At 36.0% G+C, this 17699-nt stretch overlaps 1 protein-coding gene across 15 annotated transcripts in view; it reads right to left on the bottom strand.

Moving 5' to 3' along the window:
• The window catches only part of DLG1 (discs large MAGUK scaffold protein 1), a 288004-nt gene that overhangs the window by 9944 nt on the left and 260361 nt on the right, over window positions 1-17699 (bottom strand). For all 15 annotated transcript variants that reach the window (XM_082458548.1, XM_082458540.1, XM_082458549.1 and 12 more), the window contains one exon: window positions 3344-3453. In XM_082458548.1, coding sequence (XP_082314674.1) covers window positions 3344-3453 — 110 coding nt within the window. The remainder of the gene's footprint in view (window positions 1-3343; window positions 3454-17699) is intronic.

Raw genomic sequence — 17699 nt, 5'->3', positions numbered from 1 at the left:
ATTGTTGGATTCAAATTGCTCTATTTTGGTAAGGATTTCTGTATCTATATTCATGGTAAGACTGGTTTGTCATTTTCATTTCCTGTGAAATCTTTCACAGGTTTTGGTATTAAATTAATGCCCATAAAATTAGTTGAAGAATCTTTATAAGACTGGTATTACTTCTTAGCTTTTGGTAGAATTCAGTAAGTCCTTTTGGCTCTTTTATTTGTGGGAAGGCTTTTCATAACAAAGTCAAGTTCTTTAGGAGTACAGGTCTAGATTTTCTATTTCTTTTTTTCCTTTTCTATTTCTTCAGATTTTTTTAAAGTATAATTTTCAAACATAGAACAGAAATATCATAAATGTATATCTTGATGAGTTTTCAGCAACTTAACGCTTACCTGTATATCCAGTACCTAGACTGAGATAGAGAACATTACATCAGCACCTAAGAATCTGGGTGTCTTCACTCCAGTCACCAACCTACCCTCAAAGAGTAACCTCTATTTGATTTCTATAAGCAATGATTAAATTTGGGCTCATGGAGTATATATACTTTTAGGTCTGAATTTTTTTTTTACTCAAATTATGTTTGTGAGATTCTTCTATACTTCTGTGTGTAATTGGAGATTGCTCATTCTCATTACTGTAGAATATTTCATTTTGTGTGAATATGTCATATTTACATAGGCTCTGATGGGTATTTGGATAGTTTCAAGTTTTTAGTTATTTAGTACAGTATTTCCATCTAATCTAGTACATGTCTTTGGTAAACATACATAAACATTTCTGTTGAGTATATATCTAGGAATGAGACTTTTGGGTCCTAAGTTATGTGTACGTTCAGCTTTAGGAGATACTGTAAACAAGTTTACCAGTGTGGATGTACCAATGTACACTCCTATCAGTGTTATGAGCTTCAGTTGCTCCACATCCTTGCCAACATTTGGTACCTTTTCATTTTAGCTATTTTAGTATAATATATGACCTTGTGGTTTTAACTTGCATTTCCATGATTAAGCACTATCTAAAATGTTTATTAACTATTTGGATCCTCTTGTGAAGTGTCCAAGTCCTTTGCTCATTTTTCTACTGGATTGCCTGTGTTAACATTTTTAATGTCTACTGGATGTGTAGTGATATTCCCATTTTCATTCTTTTTAAAAAAAATTTTATTTATTTATTTATTTATTTATTTATGGCTGTGTTGGGTCTTCGTTTCTGCGTGAGGGCTTTCTCTAGTTGCGGCAAGCGGGGGCCACTCTTCATCGCGGTGCGCGGGCCTCTCATTATCGCGGCCTCTCTTGTTGCGGAGCACAGGCTCCAGACGTGCAGGCTCAGTAGTTGTGGCTCATGGGCCTAGTTGCTCCGTGGCATGTGGGATCTTCCCAGACCAGGGCTCGAACCCGTGTCCCCTGCATTGGCAGGCAGACTCTCAACCACTGCGCCACCAGGGAAGCCCTCCCATTTTCATTCTTGATGTTATTTATGCCTTTAAAATTTTCTTTCCTTGATCTTTCTTATTAACAGTTTATAGTATTTTCAAAGAAAACATTTTTGATTTGTTAATCCTCTCTACCATATGTTTGTTTTCTAGGCTACTATATCCTCCAAATTTATTTACTTGACAATTTTATTACCATTGAGTTCAAAACATTTATTAACTTATAGAGTGACTTATTCTTTGATCCACAGAATTTCCAAATATTTGGGGATTTTCCAGTGATCTTTTAATTATTCATTTCTACTCTGATTTCATCATGCTCAGAGATATTTGTTTTTAATCATTTGAAATCTGTGGCTTAGCATATAATTAGTTTTGGTAATTATTTTAAGCGCACTTGAAATCAAGGTGTAAATTTTGCAGATGTTGAGTGCAGTGGTCTATGTATGTCAGTTAGGTAAAGTTTCTAATTTGTGTTGTTGTATATCCTTATTTATTTTTTTATTTGTCTCTTTTCTTATTGTATTACTTTGTGATTCTTTTGTTATGTTCGCCCACTATGATTGTGGAATTATTATTATTTTTCCTACATAGCTGTCAATTTGTGCTTTAGATATTTTGAGACTGTGTTACTAAAAGTGTAAAACAAATGTATAAATATATCTTCCTAATGGCGTGAACCTTTAATTTCTATGAATGTCCCTCTTTATCTCTAGTAATACTTACCTTAAAGTATACTTTGAAAGTAGTATAAACCAGCTTAATTTATTTAGTGTTTGCAGGGTATATCCCTTTTTTCTATTCTCTTTCAGCCCTTCCATAGACTAATAATTAAGGTATGTCTTATGAAAGCAACATATAATTGATGGGTTTTATAGCACACTACCCCAAAATATGGTACCTTGGCATATTGAATATTTTATGTTGAAGGAATTTGAAAAATGACAGGTACAGGAAGGACTCTCTGACCTTCACCTGAAGCAGGTCAAAAAGACCCTCATGTGAGAGGTGACCTCCCTATATCTGAAGGACCATCCTTATCCTTATCCTTATCTCTGACGATGGAGGGAAGCTGAGAGGAATCTGAATGAACAAGCCTTACTAAGTTTCCACTAGTTTACTACTCTTAAGTCATATCGTCTGGTCCTATCACATTTTCCCATCACTCTCCACTCTTCATCTAACCTAGTATAAAAATGTTCAGGTTTAACCATTTCTTTGGATTTTCATTTTCTTATGAAGGGTCCTATGTCATGTAAAACTTAAATAAATTTGCATGCTTTTCTCTTGTTCATCTGTCTTTTGTTACAGAGGCCCAGCTGAGAACCTGGAGGAGTAGAAGGTAAAGATTCTTTTCCTTTTCTACAAAAGCAACATATAGTTATTTATTTTTCATTCCTCTATTCTGACAATTTTTGTATTTTAATTGGACCATTTAGTCTAGAATTTAATGAAACATTTGGGTTAATTTATACTGTCTTACTATCTGTATCCTTTTGCCCCACCTAATACTATGTTTCTATTTGCTCATTCCTCTCTTCTTTTAATATTTATTTAAATTCTATTTTTTGTCCTCTATTAGGTAACTATTTATACATTATTTTATTCTCTTAATGGTTACCCAGAGCTGCACTGCCCAACTAAGTAGGTACTGGACACATGTGACTATTTAAACCTAAAAATTCTAACATATGTTACTTTATACTTTAGTATATTAATGTTGATGATTATGATAGTTAATATCAAGAGTGCTTATTTAATCCTCACAGCAACCCTCTGAGGTGGGTATACTATTATTACCTGCAATTTACAGATAAAGGAATTGAGATGCAAGAAGGGTAAGCAAATTACCCAATGTAATAAGTAACAGAGACTGGATTTGTATTTAGAGGCTGTGCCTTAGGCATTTACACTTACATGATATTTTCCATGGATTTGGGTTTAATAAAAATGGAGATTGGGTAAAGTTGTGCAATCTGTAATCTCTTTATGGCATTTCCAGACACATCGAGGATACAGTGTTTGCCCTAAAACAGACGGAATAGGGAAGAAAAACAAGTGAACCAAGTATTTTCAACTATTTCAAAGGTACATTTCCTACAAGTACAAAATCTGAATTATGGTATGTTTGGATCCTGTTCACTTTAAGCAAACTTGTCATTTCTGTTATGAAGACAATGAATAATGACTATGGATAACTGGTTTTCTATTCTCAAATATTACATTTAAAAAGGAATGAAAATACAGTTCCCTTACTCCTAGCTTTCACAGATCAGTAAGCTCTCAAAATGGCAACCAATATGGGGTTCCTATCTTTTACTTTGCTGAGAAAGGGCACTAAAAAATACCCTAAGCTACCATCTTACCACAACCATCATTTCATAAAAGAATATATGATCAAACAAGAATGTAAAAGTGTAGGATAAAGGAGAATCTTTAAAACTGAATAAATTTAAATTTATAAAACCTCACTACCACTCTCTGTTCTATTTTTCATCTTACTGGTGACCAGTAAAAACTTTATCACAAACTGAAGCATTTGGAAACCCCAATTCTGAGTTTAAGACGCTTTCCTGACATGCTTAAATTCACTGCCAAAGGCCATTAAGGTTTTTAGTAAAGATGAGCATTTCCATGTTAAATAGGGTAGTACTTCTAATTTATCAAACAGATTTTATTATAACATTTAAAGTCAGGTACTACCCCATAATGCGTCTTGTAATCTAAGGGCTTGAATCCACTTGAATGAATGATAATATCAACTCAGTAGGACTATTTAAAATAAAAAAATTAATATTTTATGAATACTTCAAACATATAGAAGGTAAATAACAGATATACATGTACCCACCACCTCCTTTTATTAGATATTACTATTTTACCTGATTGCTTAGAAATTTTAAAAAACTTTACATTGAAACATTAACATTCTATCTTGTTTGCTTTATTTCCCTCTATATATATGTACACAATAGTTTAACAGTAAATTGCAAACATAAAACTTCTTTACCCCTTATTTCCTAAACACAATGACATCTCTTACATAACCACAGTATAATTTCAGTTGGTCATCTAGTATCCTTTACTGCAAAAGGAAAAAAAGTATTCTTGCTCTAGGGTCCAATCCAGGACCACATATTGCATTTAGTTGTAATGTCTCTTTAATCTCTGTCAATCTGGCACAGTTCTTTAGTCTTTGTCTTTCATGATCTTGATATTTTTCAAGAGTACAGAACATTTTTTTTCATAGAATATGCCTCAACCTGGGTTTGCCTGATGTTTCCCATCAGATGGCAGGATACACATTTTTGGTAGGAATACCACAGAAGTGATGTTGCATCCTTCTCAGTCCATCATATCAGGAAGCATAAGATGTCTACTAGTGATGTTAATTTTGATCACTTTTTAAAGGTTTTTGTCTGCCAGGTTTAGATTACTATTTTCCTTTTGTAGCTGATAAGTATTTGGGGGAAGGATATGTTGAAACTATGTAAATATCCTGTTTCTCATCAGGTATTGATTCACTCATTAATTTTAGCATACACTGATGATTCTTGCCTGAAACAATTATTATCATGGTGGTTGTCAAGAGAGCTCTCTTAATTCCATCATTCCTTCTAACCTTATTAGTAGACATTCTAATAATGTAAGGTAAAGCTTTCCCTTCTACTACTTATTTATTTATTCATATATTTATTTATACCATTATGGACTCTTGGATTCTTGTTCTCTATGTTATAATCACTTATTATCATTTATTTTAATATTTCAATTATGCCAGACTTGGCCACTGGGGGGCCTTACAGGTTGGTTTCAGTGTCTTTTTGACATATTTGTATCATTCTTTAAGCACTTCCTTAGTTTTCTGAGCAAAATGTTCTAGGCTCATCTTGTACTTTCCCAGTGGAATCAGCCATTATTCTAATGAGTTCTGGACCTTTTTAATGGAGGATAGTATTTAGAAGCCAAGATCTCGACACTAGATATTCTCATTGTTTATTGAGGAGTCATCATTTTTAGGCCTTCTTTGTGGACAGAGCAAGAAAACATATATACACATTTATATTTCTATATCTGTATTAAGATGCATGGGTTTATATTCATATCTCTAATTCCAATCCAATTACCATAGAGTTTATTCTACCCCTCTCCCCTTTCCATATTTCTAAAATCCCTTCTTTGACAGCGAGAAATCTAGCTCCCACCAATTGTCAATATATTAATTTATTTGCTCAACTCTAAAATATACCTTAAAGTAGTTTCAGACCTATTAACCCATACCACTCTAATTAGAGTTCAATATTTGTTCATAGGCTTTCTGTCTTTAGCCTGTCTTCAAGGATTATTGGGATTAAGACTTCTCCCCTCCGTTCCTCTCTTCAATGAAGTTATTTGAAAATTAATTTAAAAATAACTATTTCAAACAGACTAGGTTTAGTTTGTTTATATATCATTCTGCTTTCCCTTCATCTTCTCTTCTTGTTTTTTTAATATACAAAATGTTAACACAGTTCTAAAGTCAAAATTATACAAAAAGGTATACTTGGAGAAATGCTACACCTCCATCCCTTCTACCTCAATCCCAATCTCCCATCCTTTCCACTCCTCCCTCGTAGGTAACCGATCTCAGGTTTGATTTATCATTTTTATATCTTATTTTTGTGTGAATTGTGTATTTATATCTTTTGTCCATTTTCTAATAGATTTTGGTCTCTAGTCGCTCAATTTTTAACAGTTTTTAATATTCGGGAATATCAGCCCTTTTCTTGAAGATTTTTTCTGTCAGTTGTTTTTTGACATTGGTAATGGTGTTTTCTATTAGTTTTAGGAAAAGTTTTTTGGTCAAGCAAAAGTCTTTTTGTTTTCATGCGTTCAGAAGTTATCAGTCTTTTACTGCATCTGAATTTTGATTCATGGTTAAAAAACCTTCCCTATGCCCAGGTTATATTTTCTTCTGTCAATTGTATTAGAGCCAATTTTTGTGTATGGTGTGAAGTATGGTTCTTTTATTTATTTATTTATTTATTTGGTTGCACTGGGTCTTAGTTGCAGCACCTGGGCTCCTTAGTTGCAGCTTGCAGGCTCCTTAGTTGTGGCATGCGAACTCTTAGTTGCGGCATGCATGTGGGATCTAGTTCCCTGACCAAGGATTGAACCCGGGCCCCCTGCATTGGGAGCATGGAGTCTTATCCACTGCGCCATCAGGGAAGTCCCCCTGAAGTATGGTTCTAATTTACCTTTTCTCCAGTTGTTCCAACACTATTTACTTAAAAGCCCATTATTAAAAGCCCCAGTGATATGAGATTGCACCTTTGTCATATACTATATTTTCATATGTATTTGGGTCTTTCCTGGATTCTCTTTTCTATTCTACTCGTCTTTTTGTCCTATTCATGGGTCATTAACACACTGTTTTAATTAAGAAGTCTTAATAGTATTCTTTAATATCTGGTAGGGCTAGAATCTCTTGTAGCTTTTCTTTTTGTGTTGTCCTGGCTTCTCTTATGAACTTCAATTCCATTTGTCTAACCCCATAAAAAAGCTGGTAGTTATTTTTACCGGGATTGTGCTCATATATAAATAGCTTAGACAGAACTGGCAGCTTTACAACGTTGAATTGTCATAGCTAAGAACAAGGGATGTCTTTACATTTGATCAAGTCTAATACTCTGTCTTTCAGGAGTGTTTTACAGATTTCTTCATATAAGTCTGTATATTTCTCATTAAGTCTACTAAGTATTTTACATGCTATTTCTTACATTATAAATGGGGTTTTCTCTATAATCATCTTCTGATTACTGTTCATGTAAAAGAAAGCTATTAATTTCTGCATATTAATTTCATATGCTACCTTACTCTAGCTTTTTATTTTGTCTTTGATTTTATAAGTCTTTAATTTTATAATAAATTTATATTTTACAAAATAAATTTTATAATAAATTTTGTATGGTTTCTAGGTTACCATATTATCTGAAAACAGAGATAGTTTTCTTTCTTTTCCAATTCTTATGCCTCTGATTGATTTGTATTGTGTAATAGCATTGACTAATACCTTAAGTAGTAGTAGAGATAATGGACATCCTTGCCTTGCTCCTATCATAATGGCACTGCCTCAATGTTTCTCCCATTAAGGATTTTGATCCGTCCATCTCAATCTTTTTCTTTTTTTCTCTTTAAAAAAATATCAACAATCTCTGTATTTTTGAGATTTCCCCCTCCCAGTAGAGGTACTGGATTTTACCAAATGCTTTTCAGGCATCTGTGAATATATGATTTTTCTCTTTAGATCTGTTAATGTGGTAGATTACATTAATGGATTTCCTCATATTGAGCTGACTTTAAATACCTTTAATCCCATTTGGTCATGGTATATTATTTTTGCAGTGTGGTACTGGATTCTGTTTATTAAAATATTTAACACTTCTGTATTAATATTTATCAGTGATACTGATCTATAATTTTCACTGTCTTCATCAGGTTTAGATATCAATATTAGACTTGCTTCATAAAAAGAATGCTCTTGAACAGTATTTATGGAGCTTTAGGATGATCTAATCTTTCAAGATTTATTAGAATTCCCCCATGAAGTCATCTGGGCCTGATGCTTTTTGTGGCATAGTTTCTTGATAACTTGCTCTATTTCTTCTAAAGATTTCTTCTTCTATAGAAATCTTTCCATCTCTAATAGGTCAATTTTGGTAAACTGTATTTTTCTAGGAAATTATCCATCTCAACCAAGTTTAAAATTTTATTTATATAAAGATATGCAATATAGTCTTATGATTTCATAATATTTCAGTGGTTATGTCCCCTTGTCATTTCCTGTGTCTAGTGTTTGTGATTTTCCCCTTAAAAAAAATCAGGTTAGCTAGTAGTTTGTCTATTGTGTTATTTCTTTCTAGATCTTCTGCTTTTCTATTCTCCACCTTAATTTCTTACAAAAATCCATTTTATTATTTTTATTATAAAGAATATGTATGCAAGTGACAAAAAACTTAAGTAGTTCAGAAAGCATATAATGTTAAAGATACAAGTTCTGTTTTCCCCCAAAGCACTAGGAGGAATGTCAGTTAAATGAAAAAAAAGGCTCAGTTAAGGCATAACTGACATACAATAAACTGCAGATATTGAAAGTATACAATTTGGTAAGTTTTGACATGTATATACACCTTGAAATCATCACCATAATCAAAATAATAAATATATCAGTCACTCCCCAGTTTCATACCTCTTTGTAACCTCTCCTTCCTGTCCTTCTCCAAGCAACCACTAGTCTGCTTTTTGTTACCATAGATTAGTATGAAATTTCTAAAACTTTATATAAGTACAATTATTCAGTATGTAGTTTACTGTCTGGCTTCTTTCACTCAGCAAACTACTTTGGGATTCATCCATGTTGTTGTGTAACATCAACAATTTATTACTTTTTATTGCTGAGTAGTAGTCCATTACATGAATATACCACACTTTATCCATTCACCAGATGAGGGACATCTGGGTTATTTCCAGTTTTTGCCCATTATAAATAAAGCTGTTACGAATATTCATGTTAAGTCTCTGTATGGACATATGATTTCTTTCCTCCTATCTCTGTCAAAACTTGGTAATGGTCAGTTTAAAAAAACTTAGCCATTCCAATGGGTATGTAGTGGCTCCTCATTAAGGTTTCAATCTGCATTTACCTAATGACTGACTGTGTTGAGTATCTTTCCATGTGCTTATTGGCCATTTTTATATCTTCCTTCGAGAAACGTCTTTTCAAGTCCTTTGTTCATTTAAAAATAGGGTTGTCTTTATTATCGTGATGAAAGAGTTCTTTACATATTCTAGATACAAATCTTTTATGAAATATATGATGTGAAAATATTTTCTCCTAGTATATGGCTTGTCTTTTTATTCACTTAACAGTGTTTCCCCCCCTCCCCAAGAGCAGACATTTTAATCTTGATGAAGTCCAATTTACCATTTTTCTTCTTTTATGGATCGTGCTTTTGGTATATTATCTTAGGAATCATTGCCAAACCCAAAGTCATGAAGATTTTTCCTATGTTTATAGTTCTAGGATTCAGATTTAGGATCTATTTTGAGTTAATTTCTGTGTATGGTATGAGGTGTGGCTAGTCAATTGTTCCATCACCATTTGTTGAAAGAATATCCTTTTCTCCACTGAATTGTCTTTGCACCTTTGACCACAGCTGTCCATATATATGTGGGTCCATTTAAGGATTCTCTAGTATGTTACACTGATCTACCTATCTTCATGCCAATATCTTTATGCACACCATCTTGATTAACTGTATTTTTATAAATGTCAAAATGAAGTAGTGTGAGTCCTTCAGCTTTGTGCTTTTTCAAAGTTGTTTTGGCTATTTTAGATCTCTTGCATTTCCATATGAACTTTAGTATTATTATCATGTCAATTTCTACAAAAAGAACTCCTGGGATTTTTGATTGGGGTTGTACTGAGCCCAAAGTGCAAGTGAACAAAACTGATATCTAAACAACACTGAGCCTTTCAATCCATGAGCATGGTGCATCTCTCCATTTATTTAGGTCTTCTTTAATTCTCTCAGCAATGCTTTGTAGTTTTTCGTGTACTGATCTGCAAATTTTTTTGGTCAGATTTATCTCTAAGTATTTAATATATTTTTAATGCTACTACAAATAATGTTTTTTAAAATTTCAATTTGGTCTAGTATATAGAAATACAATTGATTTTTGTATATTGATCAATACTGTATCCTTTGATCTTGCTAAGCTTATTTACTAGTTCTAGTAGCATTTTTTTTTTTTTTGTAGATTCTATCAGATTTTTTACATAGACAATCATGTTGTCTGCAATTAAGGACAATTCTACTTCTTCCTTTCCAATCTGGATGACTTTTATTTCTCTCTCTTGTCTTACTGCACTGGCTAGGACCTCTAGTACAATGCTGAAAACAAGTGGTGAGAGTGGGTATCCTTGACATGTTTCTGATTTTAGGGGGAAAACACTGAGCTTCTTTTATCATTAAGTATGATGATAGGTGTAGGATTTTTAGAATATTATTTATCAGTTTGAGAAAGTTCTTTTCTAGTCCCAGTTTGTGGAGAGTTTAATCAAGAATGGATGTTGGGGGACTTCCCTGGTGGTGCAGTGGTTAAGAATCTGCCTGCCAATGCAGGGGGCACAGGTTTGATCCCTGGTCTGGAAGATCCCATATGCTGTGAAGCAACTAAGCCTGTGCATCACAACTACTGAGCCTGCGCTCTAGAGCCCGTGAGCCACAAATACTGAAGCCCGTGTGCCACCACTACTGAAGCCTGTGTGCTCTAGGACCCGTGTGCTGCAACTACGGAGCCTGCCTGCTGCAACTACTGAAGCCCGCGTGCCTAGAGCCCGCTCTCCGCAACAAGAGAAGCCACCGCAGTGAGAAGCCTGTGCACCGCATCGAAGAGTAGCCCCCGCTTGACGCAACTAGAGAAAGCCCGCGCACAGCAATGAACACCTAATGCAGCCAAAAAAAAAGGATGTTGGATTCTGTCAAAGCTTGTCCTAAACTATGGAGATAATCATGTGGTTTTCCTTTTTCAGTTTAATACAGTGAGGTAAACTGACTGCTTTTCTCATGTTAAAATTTACCTTGAATTCACTGGATAAACCCTAACTTGGTGGTTATATTATCTTTTTTATATTGTTAGATCAAATTTGTAAAAATTTTGTTTAGAAATTCTGCATCTATGTTCACAGAAATTGGTCTGTAGTTTTTTTGGTAATGTGTAGTCAGGTTTTGAAATCTAGGTAATGCTGGACTCAGAATAAATTGGGAAGCACTCCCTCTTTTTAAATTTTATGGTAGAAAATGGGTATTATGTCTTCCTTAAGCGTTTGGTAAAATTTATTAGTGAAGCCATCTGGGCCTGGAGTTTTCTTTGTGGAAAGGTTTTTAAATACAAATCAATTTCTTTAACAGATGTAGGACTATTCAAATTATCTATTTCTTCTTGAGCTTAAGTAGTTTATTCCTTTCAAGGAATTTATCCTTTTCATCTAAATTGTTGAACTCAGTGGTAGAAAGTTGTTACTAATTTCTGACTTTTCTTTAAATATTTGTAGATTTTGTTATTCTCTCATTCCTGATTTTGGTAATTTGTGTCTTCTCTCCTTTTTTCTGACCAGTCTGGTTAAAGGTTTATCAATAACTTTGATCTTCTCAAAGGACAAGTTTTGGTTTCATCGATTTTATCTATTGCTTTTGTTTTCTTTTTTATTAGTTTCCTCTCTGATCTTCATTTTCTTCCTTCTGCTTACCACATAATTTCTGCTTTTATTTATATCATATTCTTCCTTTATCTTTTTCTAGCACTTCACACTAGGGATTTGGTTTATTTATTCTCATTCATTAAAAAAAAATTATTTATTTATTTATTTATTTAATTTAATTTTTGGCTGCGTTGGGTCTTCGTTGCTGCATGTGGGCTTTCTCTAGTTGTGGTGAGTGGGGGCTACTCTTTGTTGCGGCGCGGGGGCTTCTCATTGTGGTGGCTTCTCTTGTTGCAGAGCACGGGCTCTAGGCATGTAGACTTCAGTGGTTGCAGCGCGCAGGCTTGGCAGTAGTGGCGCACGGGCTTAGTTGTTCTGCAGCGTGTGGGATCTTCCCCGACCAGAGCTCAAACCTGTATCCCCTGCATTGGCAGGAGGATTCTTAACCACTGCGCCACCACGGAAATCCCTATTCGCATTCATTTTTCTTTGGAAAAATTTTTAAGGCTATGAATTTTCCTTTGATCACTGTTTTAAATGTATCCCATGTATTCTGATATGTACTATGTTCATCTTTAAGAAATTCTGTAATTTCATTTTGTATTTTCTCCTTCACTTAAGAGTTAAGAGGTGGCTTTAAATTTTCTAACTGGGAGAGAGACTGGCCAAGATGGCAGAGTAGAAAGACCCTGAGCTCACCTCCTCTCATGAGCACACCAAAATCACAACTACCTGCAGAACGACCATGTATGAAAAAGATCAGAACCTACCAGAAAAGATCTACAACTAAACACATAGAGAAGGAATGACAACAAGACAGGTAGGAGGGGTGTAGTTGTGATATAATCAAGTTGCATACCCCTGGATGGGTGACCCATAAACTGGAAAATAATTATATTACAGAGGTTCTTCCACAGGAATGAGAGTTCTGAGCCCCATGTTGGGCTCCCCAGCCTGGGGACCCTGCACCAGGAAGACAAGTCTCCACAGCATTCGGTTCTGAAGGCCAGTGGAGATCAATTTTGTGAGTCCCAAAGGACTGGGGGAAATAGAGACTTCACTATTAAAGGGTGCACACAAAATCTCACATGCACCAGCACCCAGGGAAAAAGCAGTAATCTGATGGGAGCCTGGGCTGACCTACCTGCTGGTCTTGGAGAATCTCCTGGAGAGGTGGGGTGGCTGCCACTCACCTTGGGGACACAGACACTGGTGGCAACTCACAGTGGGAGTTTTCTACCACATGGACACAGGTGTGGGTGGTCATCATAGTGGGATCCTCCTTCTAGCTCATTAGTGCCAAGACTTGGCCCCACCCAACAGCCTGTAGGTGCCAGTGCTGTGATGCCTCATGCCAAACAACTAACTGGGTGGGAATACATCTCCACCCATCAGCAGACAGGCTGCCTAAAGACTTCCTGAACCCACAGTCACCTCTAGACATGCCCCTGCCCAAGAGAGGGCCATGACCCAGCTACATCTACCAGTGGGCAGGCACCAGCTCTGCCTTCCAGGAAGCCTGAACTAGCCTCTAGACCAGCTTCACCCACCAGGGGGCAGATACCAGGTGCAAGAAAACCACAATCCTGCAGCCTGCGGACCCAGTCTGCCCACAGCAGGCCAACAGAAGCTTTGGGACTCCCTGGACACTGTAACCAACTGTGTGAGGAACCGCTCCACCACCAGTGATCTGACACCAGCTCTTGGATCCCAGGGCCTTGCAGCCAGACTCCAGGACCTGGCTTTGCCTGCTAGTAGTCCAGCACTAACCCCAGGACCTGGCTTCACCCAACAGTGGGTGGACAACAGCCCCAGAGTCTTTTGGGCCCTAACTCTGCCCATCAGTGAGCTCGCATAAGCCCTGAGGCATCCTGGGGTTCTGCAGTCACCCACTGTGTGACCAGGCCATGCTAACCAACAGCCAGCAGCCTCTGCACAAGGCAGGGCCTGGCAACCAACCGGACTAGGGGCCAACCAAGCCTACCACACTACCCACATAGTCAGCCTCTCACAACAGAATGACCCCCCTTCATAGGGGGATCACCTAAAGCATATATCGTGGGTGACGAGATGGGAGTGTGCTGCTGGGACACATAGGGCATCTCTTACAGAAGGCCACTTGCCCAAGGTTGGGAAATGTAACTAACCTACCAGATACATAAAAATACAAATAGCAACTTAGATAAAATGAGGTGGCAGAGAAACATGTTCCAGACAAAGGAACAAGATAAAACCCCAGAAGAAGAACTAAGTGAAGTGGAGATAGGCAATCAACCCAAGAAAGAATTCAAGGTAATGATTGTAAAGATGATTAAAGAACTTGGGAGAAGAATGGATGCACAGAGTGAGCAGGTAGAAGTGCTTTTTTTTTTTGGCTGCACTGTGTGGCTTGTGGGATCTTAGTTCCTCGAGCAGGGATTGAACCTGTGCCCTCTGCAGTGGTGTGGAGTGCTAACCGCTGGACCATCTGGGTATTTCCAAATTAGAAGTTTTTAACAAAGAGTTAGAAAATATAAAGAACAACAAAACAGAGATGAAGAATACAATAACTAAAATGAAAAGTACACTAGAAGGAATCAATAGTAGACTAAGTGATACAGAAGAATGGATTAGTGAGCTGGAAGACAGAGTAGTGGAAATTACTGCCACTGAAGAGAAAAAAGAAAAAAGAATGAAAAGCAATGAGGACAGTTAAACAGACCTCTGGGACAACATCAAGCACATCAATATTTGCATTACATGGGTCCCAGAAGAAGAGAGAGAGAAAGGGGCTGAGAACATAAATGAAGACATAACAGCTGAAAACTTCCCTAACCTGGGAAAGGGAACAGTCACCCAAGTCCAGGTAGTGCAGAGTCCCAAACAGAATTAATCCAAAGAGGAACATACCAAGACACATTGTAATTAAAATGACAAAAATTAAAGATAAATAGAAAATGTTAAAAGTAGCAAGGGAAAAACAACAAATAACATGCAAGGGAACACCCATAAATTTCTGATTTTTCATCAGAAATTCTGCAGCCCAGAACAAAGTGGCATGATATATTTAAAGTGATGAAAGGGAAAAACCTACAACCAAGAATACTCTATCCAGCAAGGTTCTAATTTAGATTTGATGGAGATCAAAAGCTTTACAGACAAGCAAAAGCTAAGAGTTCAGCACCACCTGCAGTGGTTAAGAATCCGCCTGCCAATGCAGGGGACATGGGTTCGATCCATGGTCTGGGAAGATCCCACATGCCGCGGAGCAAATAAGCCCGTGCGCCACAACTATTGAAGCCTGCCCGCCTAGAGCCCATGCTCCGCAACAAGAGACGCCACCGCAATGAGAAGCCCCTGCTCTGCAACTAAGCGGAACTAGAGGTAGCCCAGCAATGAAGACTCAATGCAGCCAAAAATAAATAAATAAATAAATAAATTAAAGTTAAAAAAAAGAGTTCAGCACCACCAAATCAGTTCTACAACTAATGTTAAAGGAAATTCTCTAGGTGGAAAAGAAAAGGCCACAACAAGAAACAAAATTCCAAAATGAAAATACTCAATGGTAAAGGCAAATATACAGTAAAGGCAGTAGGAAGGTTAAAAGAGAAAAGTAGTAAAATCATCTACATCCACAATTAGCAGTTAAGGGTTATATAAAACAATCAGATATAAAATATGATAGCAAAAACAGTAATCGTGAGGGGAAGAGAGTACAAATGGCGGGTCTTTAAAATGCATTTGAAATGAAGAGATCAGCAACTTAAAACAATCATGTATACATACAGACTGCTATATAAAAGCCTCATGGTAAGCACAAACCAAAAATCTATAAGAGATATACACACAAAAAAGAAAAAAGAATCCAAACATAACACTAAAGACAGTCATTAAATCACAAGAGAACAAAAGAAGGGAAAAAACGACATGCAAAAACAACTGCAAAGCAATTAACAAAATGGCAGTAAGAACATACATACTGATAATTATCTTAAATGTAAATGGACTAAATGCTGGAATCAAGGATACAAAAATAAGACTGGTGTATATGCTGCCTACAAGAGACTCACTTCAGATCTAAAGACACACACAGACTGAAAGTGAGGGGATGGAAAAAGGTATTCCGTGCAAATGGAAATTAAAAAAAAGCCAGAGTAGCAATACTTTTATCAGATAAAATAGACTTGAAAATAAAGACTGTGACAAGAGACAAAAAAGGACACTACATAATGATCAAGGGATAAATCCAAGAAAACATAACAACGGTAAATATATATGCACCCAACATAGGCACACCTAAATATATAAGGCAAATTTTAAGAACATAAAAGGAGAAATTGACAGTAGCACAGTTATAGTAGGGGATTTTAACATCCCGCTTACACCATCGGGCAGATCATCCAGATGGAAAATCAATAAGGAAACACTAGCCTTAAATGACACAATAGACCAGATGGACTTAATTGATAAAGAGCATTACATCTGAAAGCAGCAGAATACATATTCTTTTCAAGTGCACATGGAACATTCTCCAGGACTGATCACATGCTAGGACACAAAACAAGCCTTGGTAAATTTATGAAAACTGAAATCATATTAAGCATCTTTTCTGACCACAACGCTATGAGACTAGAAATCAACTACAAGAAAAAAAACTGCAAAAAACACAAATATGTGAAGGCTAAATAATAAGCTACTAAACCACCAATGGATCACTGAAGCAATCAATGAGCAAATAAAAATACCTAGAGACAAATGAAAACAAAAACATGATAATCCAAAAACTGTGGAACACAGCAAAAAGCAGTTCTAAGAGGGAAGTTTATAGAGATACAAGCTTACCTCAGGAAAAAAGAAAAATCTCAAATAAACAACCTAACCTTACATCTAAAGGAACTAGAGAAAGAAAAAAAACCCTCCAAGTTAGTAGAAGGAAAGAAATCATAAAGATCAGAGCAGAAATAAATGAAATAGAGATGAAGAAAACAACAGAAAAGATCAATGAAACTAAAAGCTGGTTCTTTGGAAAGATAAATAAAATTGATAAACCTATAGCCAGACTCATCAAAAAAAAAAAAAAAGAGAGGGGGTCCAAATCAATAAAATCAGAAATGAAAAAGAAGTTACAACTGACACCACAGAAATACAAAGGATCATAAGAGACTACTACAAACAACTATATGCCAATAAAATGGACAACGTAGACGAAATAAACAGATTCTTAGAAAGGTACACTCTCCCAAGAGTGAAACAGCAAGAAATTGAAAATATGAGCAGACCCATTACCAGTAATTAAACTGTATTAGTAATTAAAAACCGTCCAACAAACAAAAGCCCAGGACCACATGGTTTCACAGGTGAATTCTACCAAACATTTAGAGAATAGTTAACACCTACCCTTCTCAAACTATTCCAAAAGATTGCAAAGGAAGGAATGCTTCTGAACTCATTCTATGAGGCTGGCATTACCCTGATACCAAAACCAGACAAAGATATCACAAGAAAAGAAAACTAGAGGTGAATTATCAATGATGAACATACATGCAAAAATCCTAAACAGAAATTTAGCAAACCATAACCAACAGTACATTAAAAGGATCATACACCACCATCAACTGGGATTTATCCCAGATGCAAGGATTTTTCAGTATACACAAATCACTCAGTATGATACACCACATTAACAAACTGAAGAATAAAAACCATACTATCATCTCAATAGATGCAGAAACAGCTTTTGACAAAATTCAGCACCCATTATGATAAAACTCTCCAGAAATTGGGCACAGAAGGAACATACCTCAAGATAATAAAGTCCATTTACAACAAACCCACAGCTAACATGATACTCAAAGGTGAAAAGCTGAAGCATTTCCTCTAAGATCAGGAACAAGACAAGGATATTTACTCTTGCCACTTTTATTTAGTAATAGAAGTCCTAGCTACAACAACCAGACAAGAAAAAGAAATAAAATGAATCCAAATTGGAACTGAAGAAGTAAAACTGTCACTGTTTGCAGATGACATGATACTGTATACAAAGACTCCTAA

The sequence above is a fragment of the Balaenoptera physalus genome, assembly GCF_965194825.1.
Source record: "Balaenoptera physalus genome assembly, chromosome: 4".
Taxonomy (NCBI): domain Eukaryota; kingdom Metazoa; phylum Chordata; class Mammalia; order Artiodactyla; family Balaenopteridae; genus Balaenoptera; species Balaenoptera physalus.
This window is presented reverse-complemented; position numbering and strand designations above follow the sequence as displayed.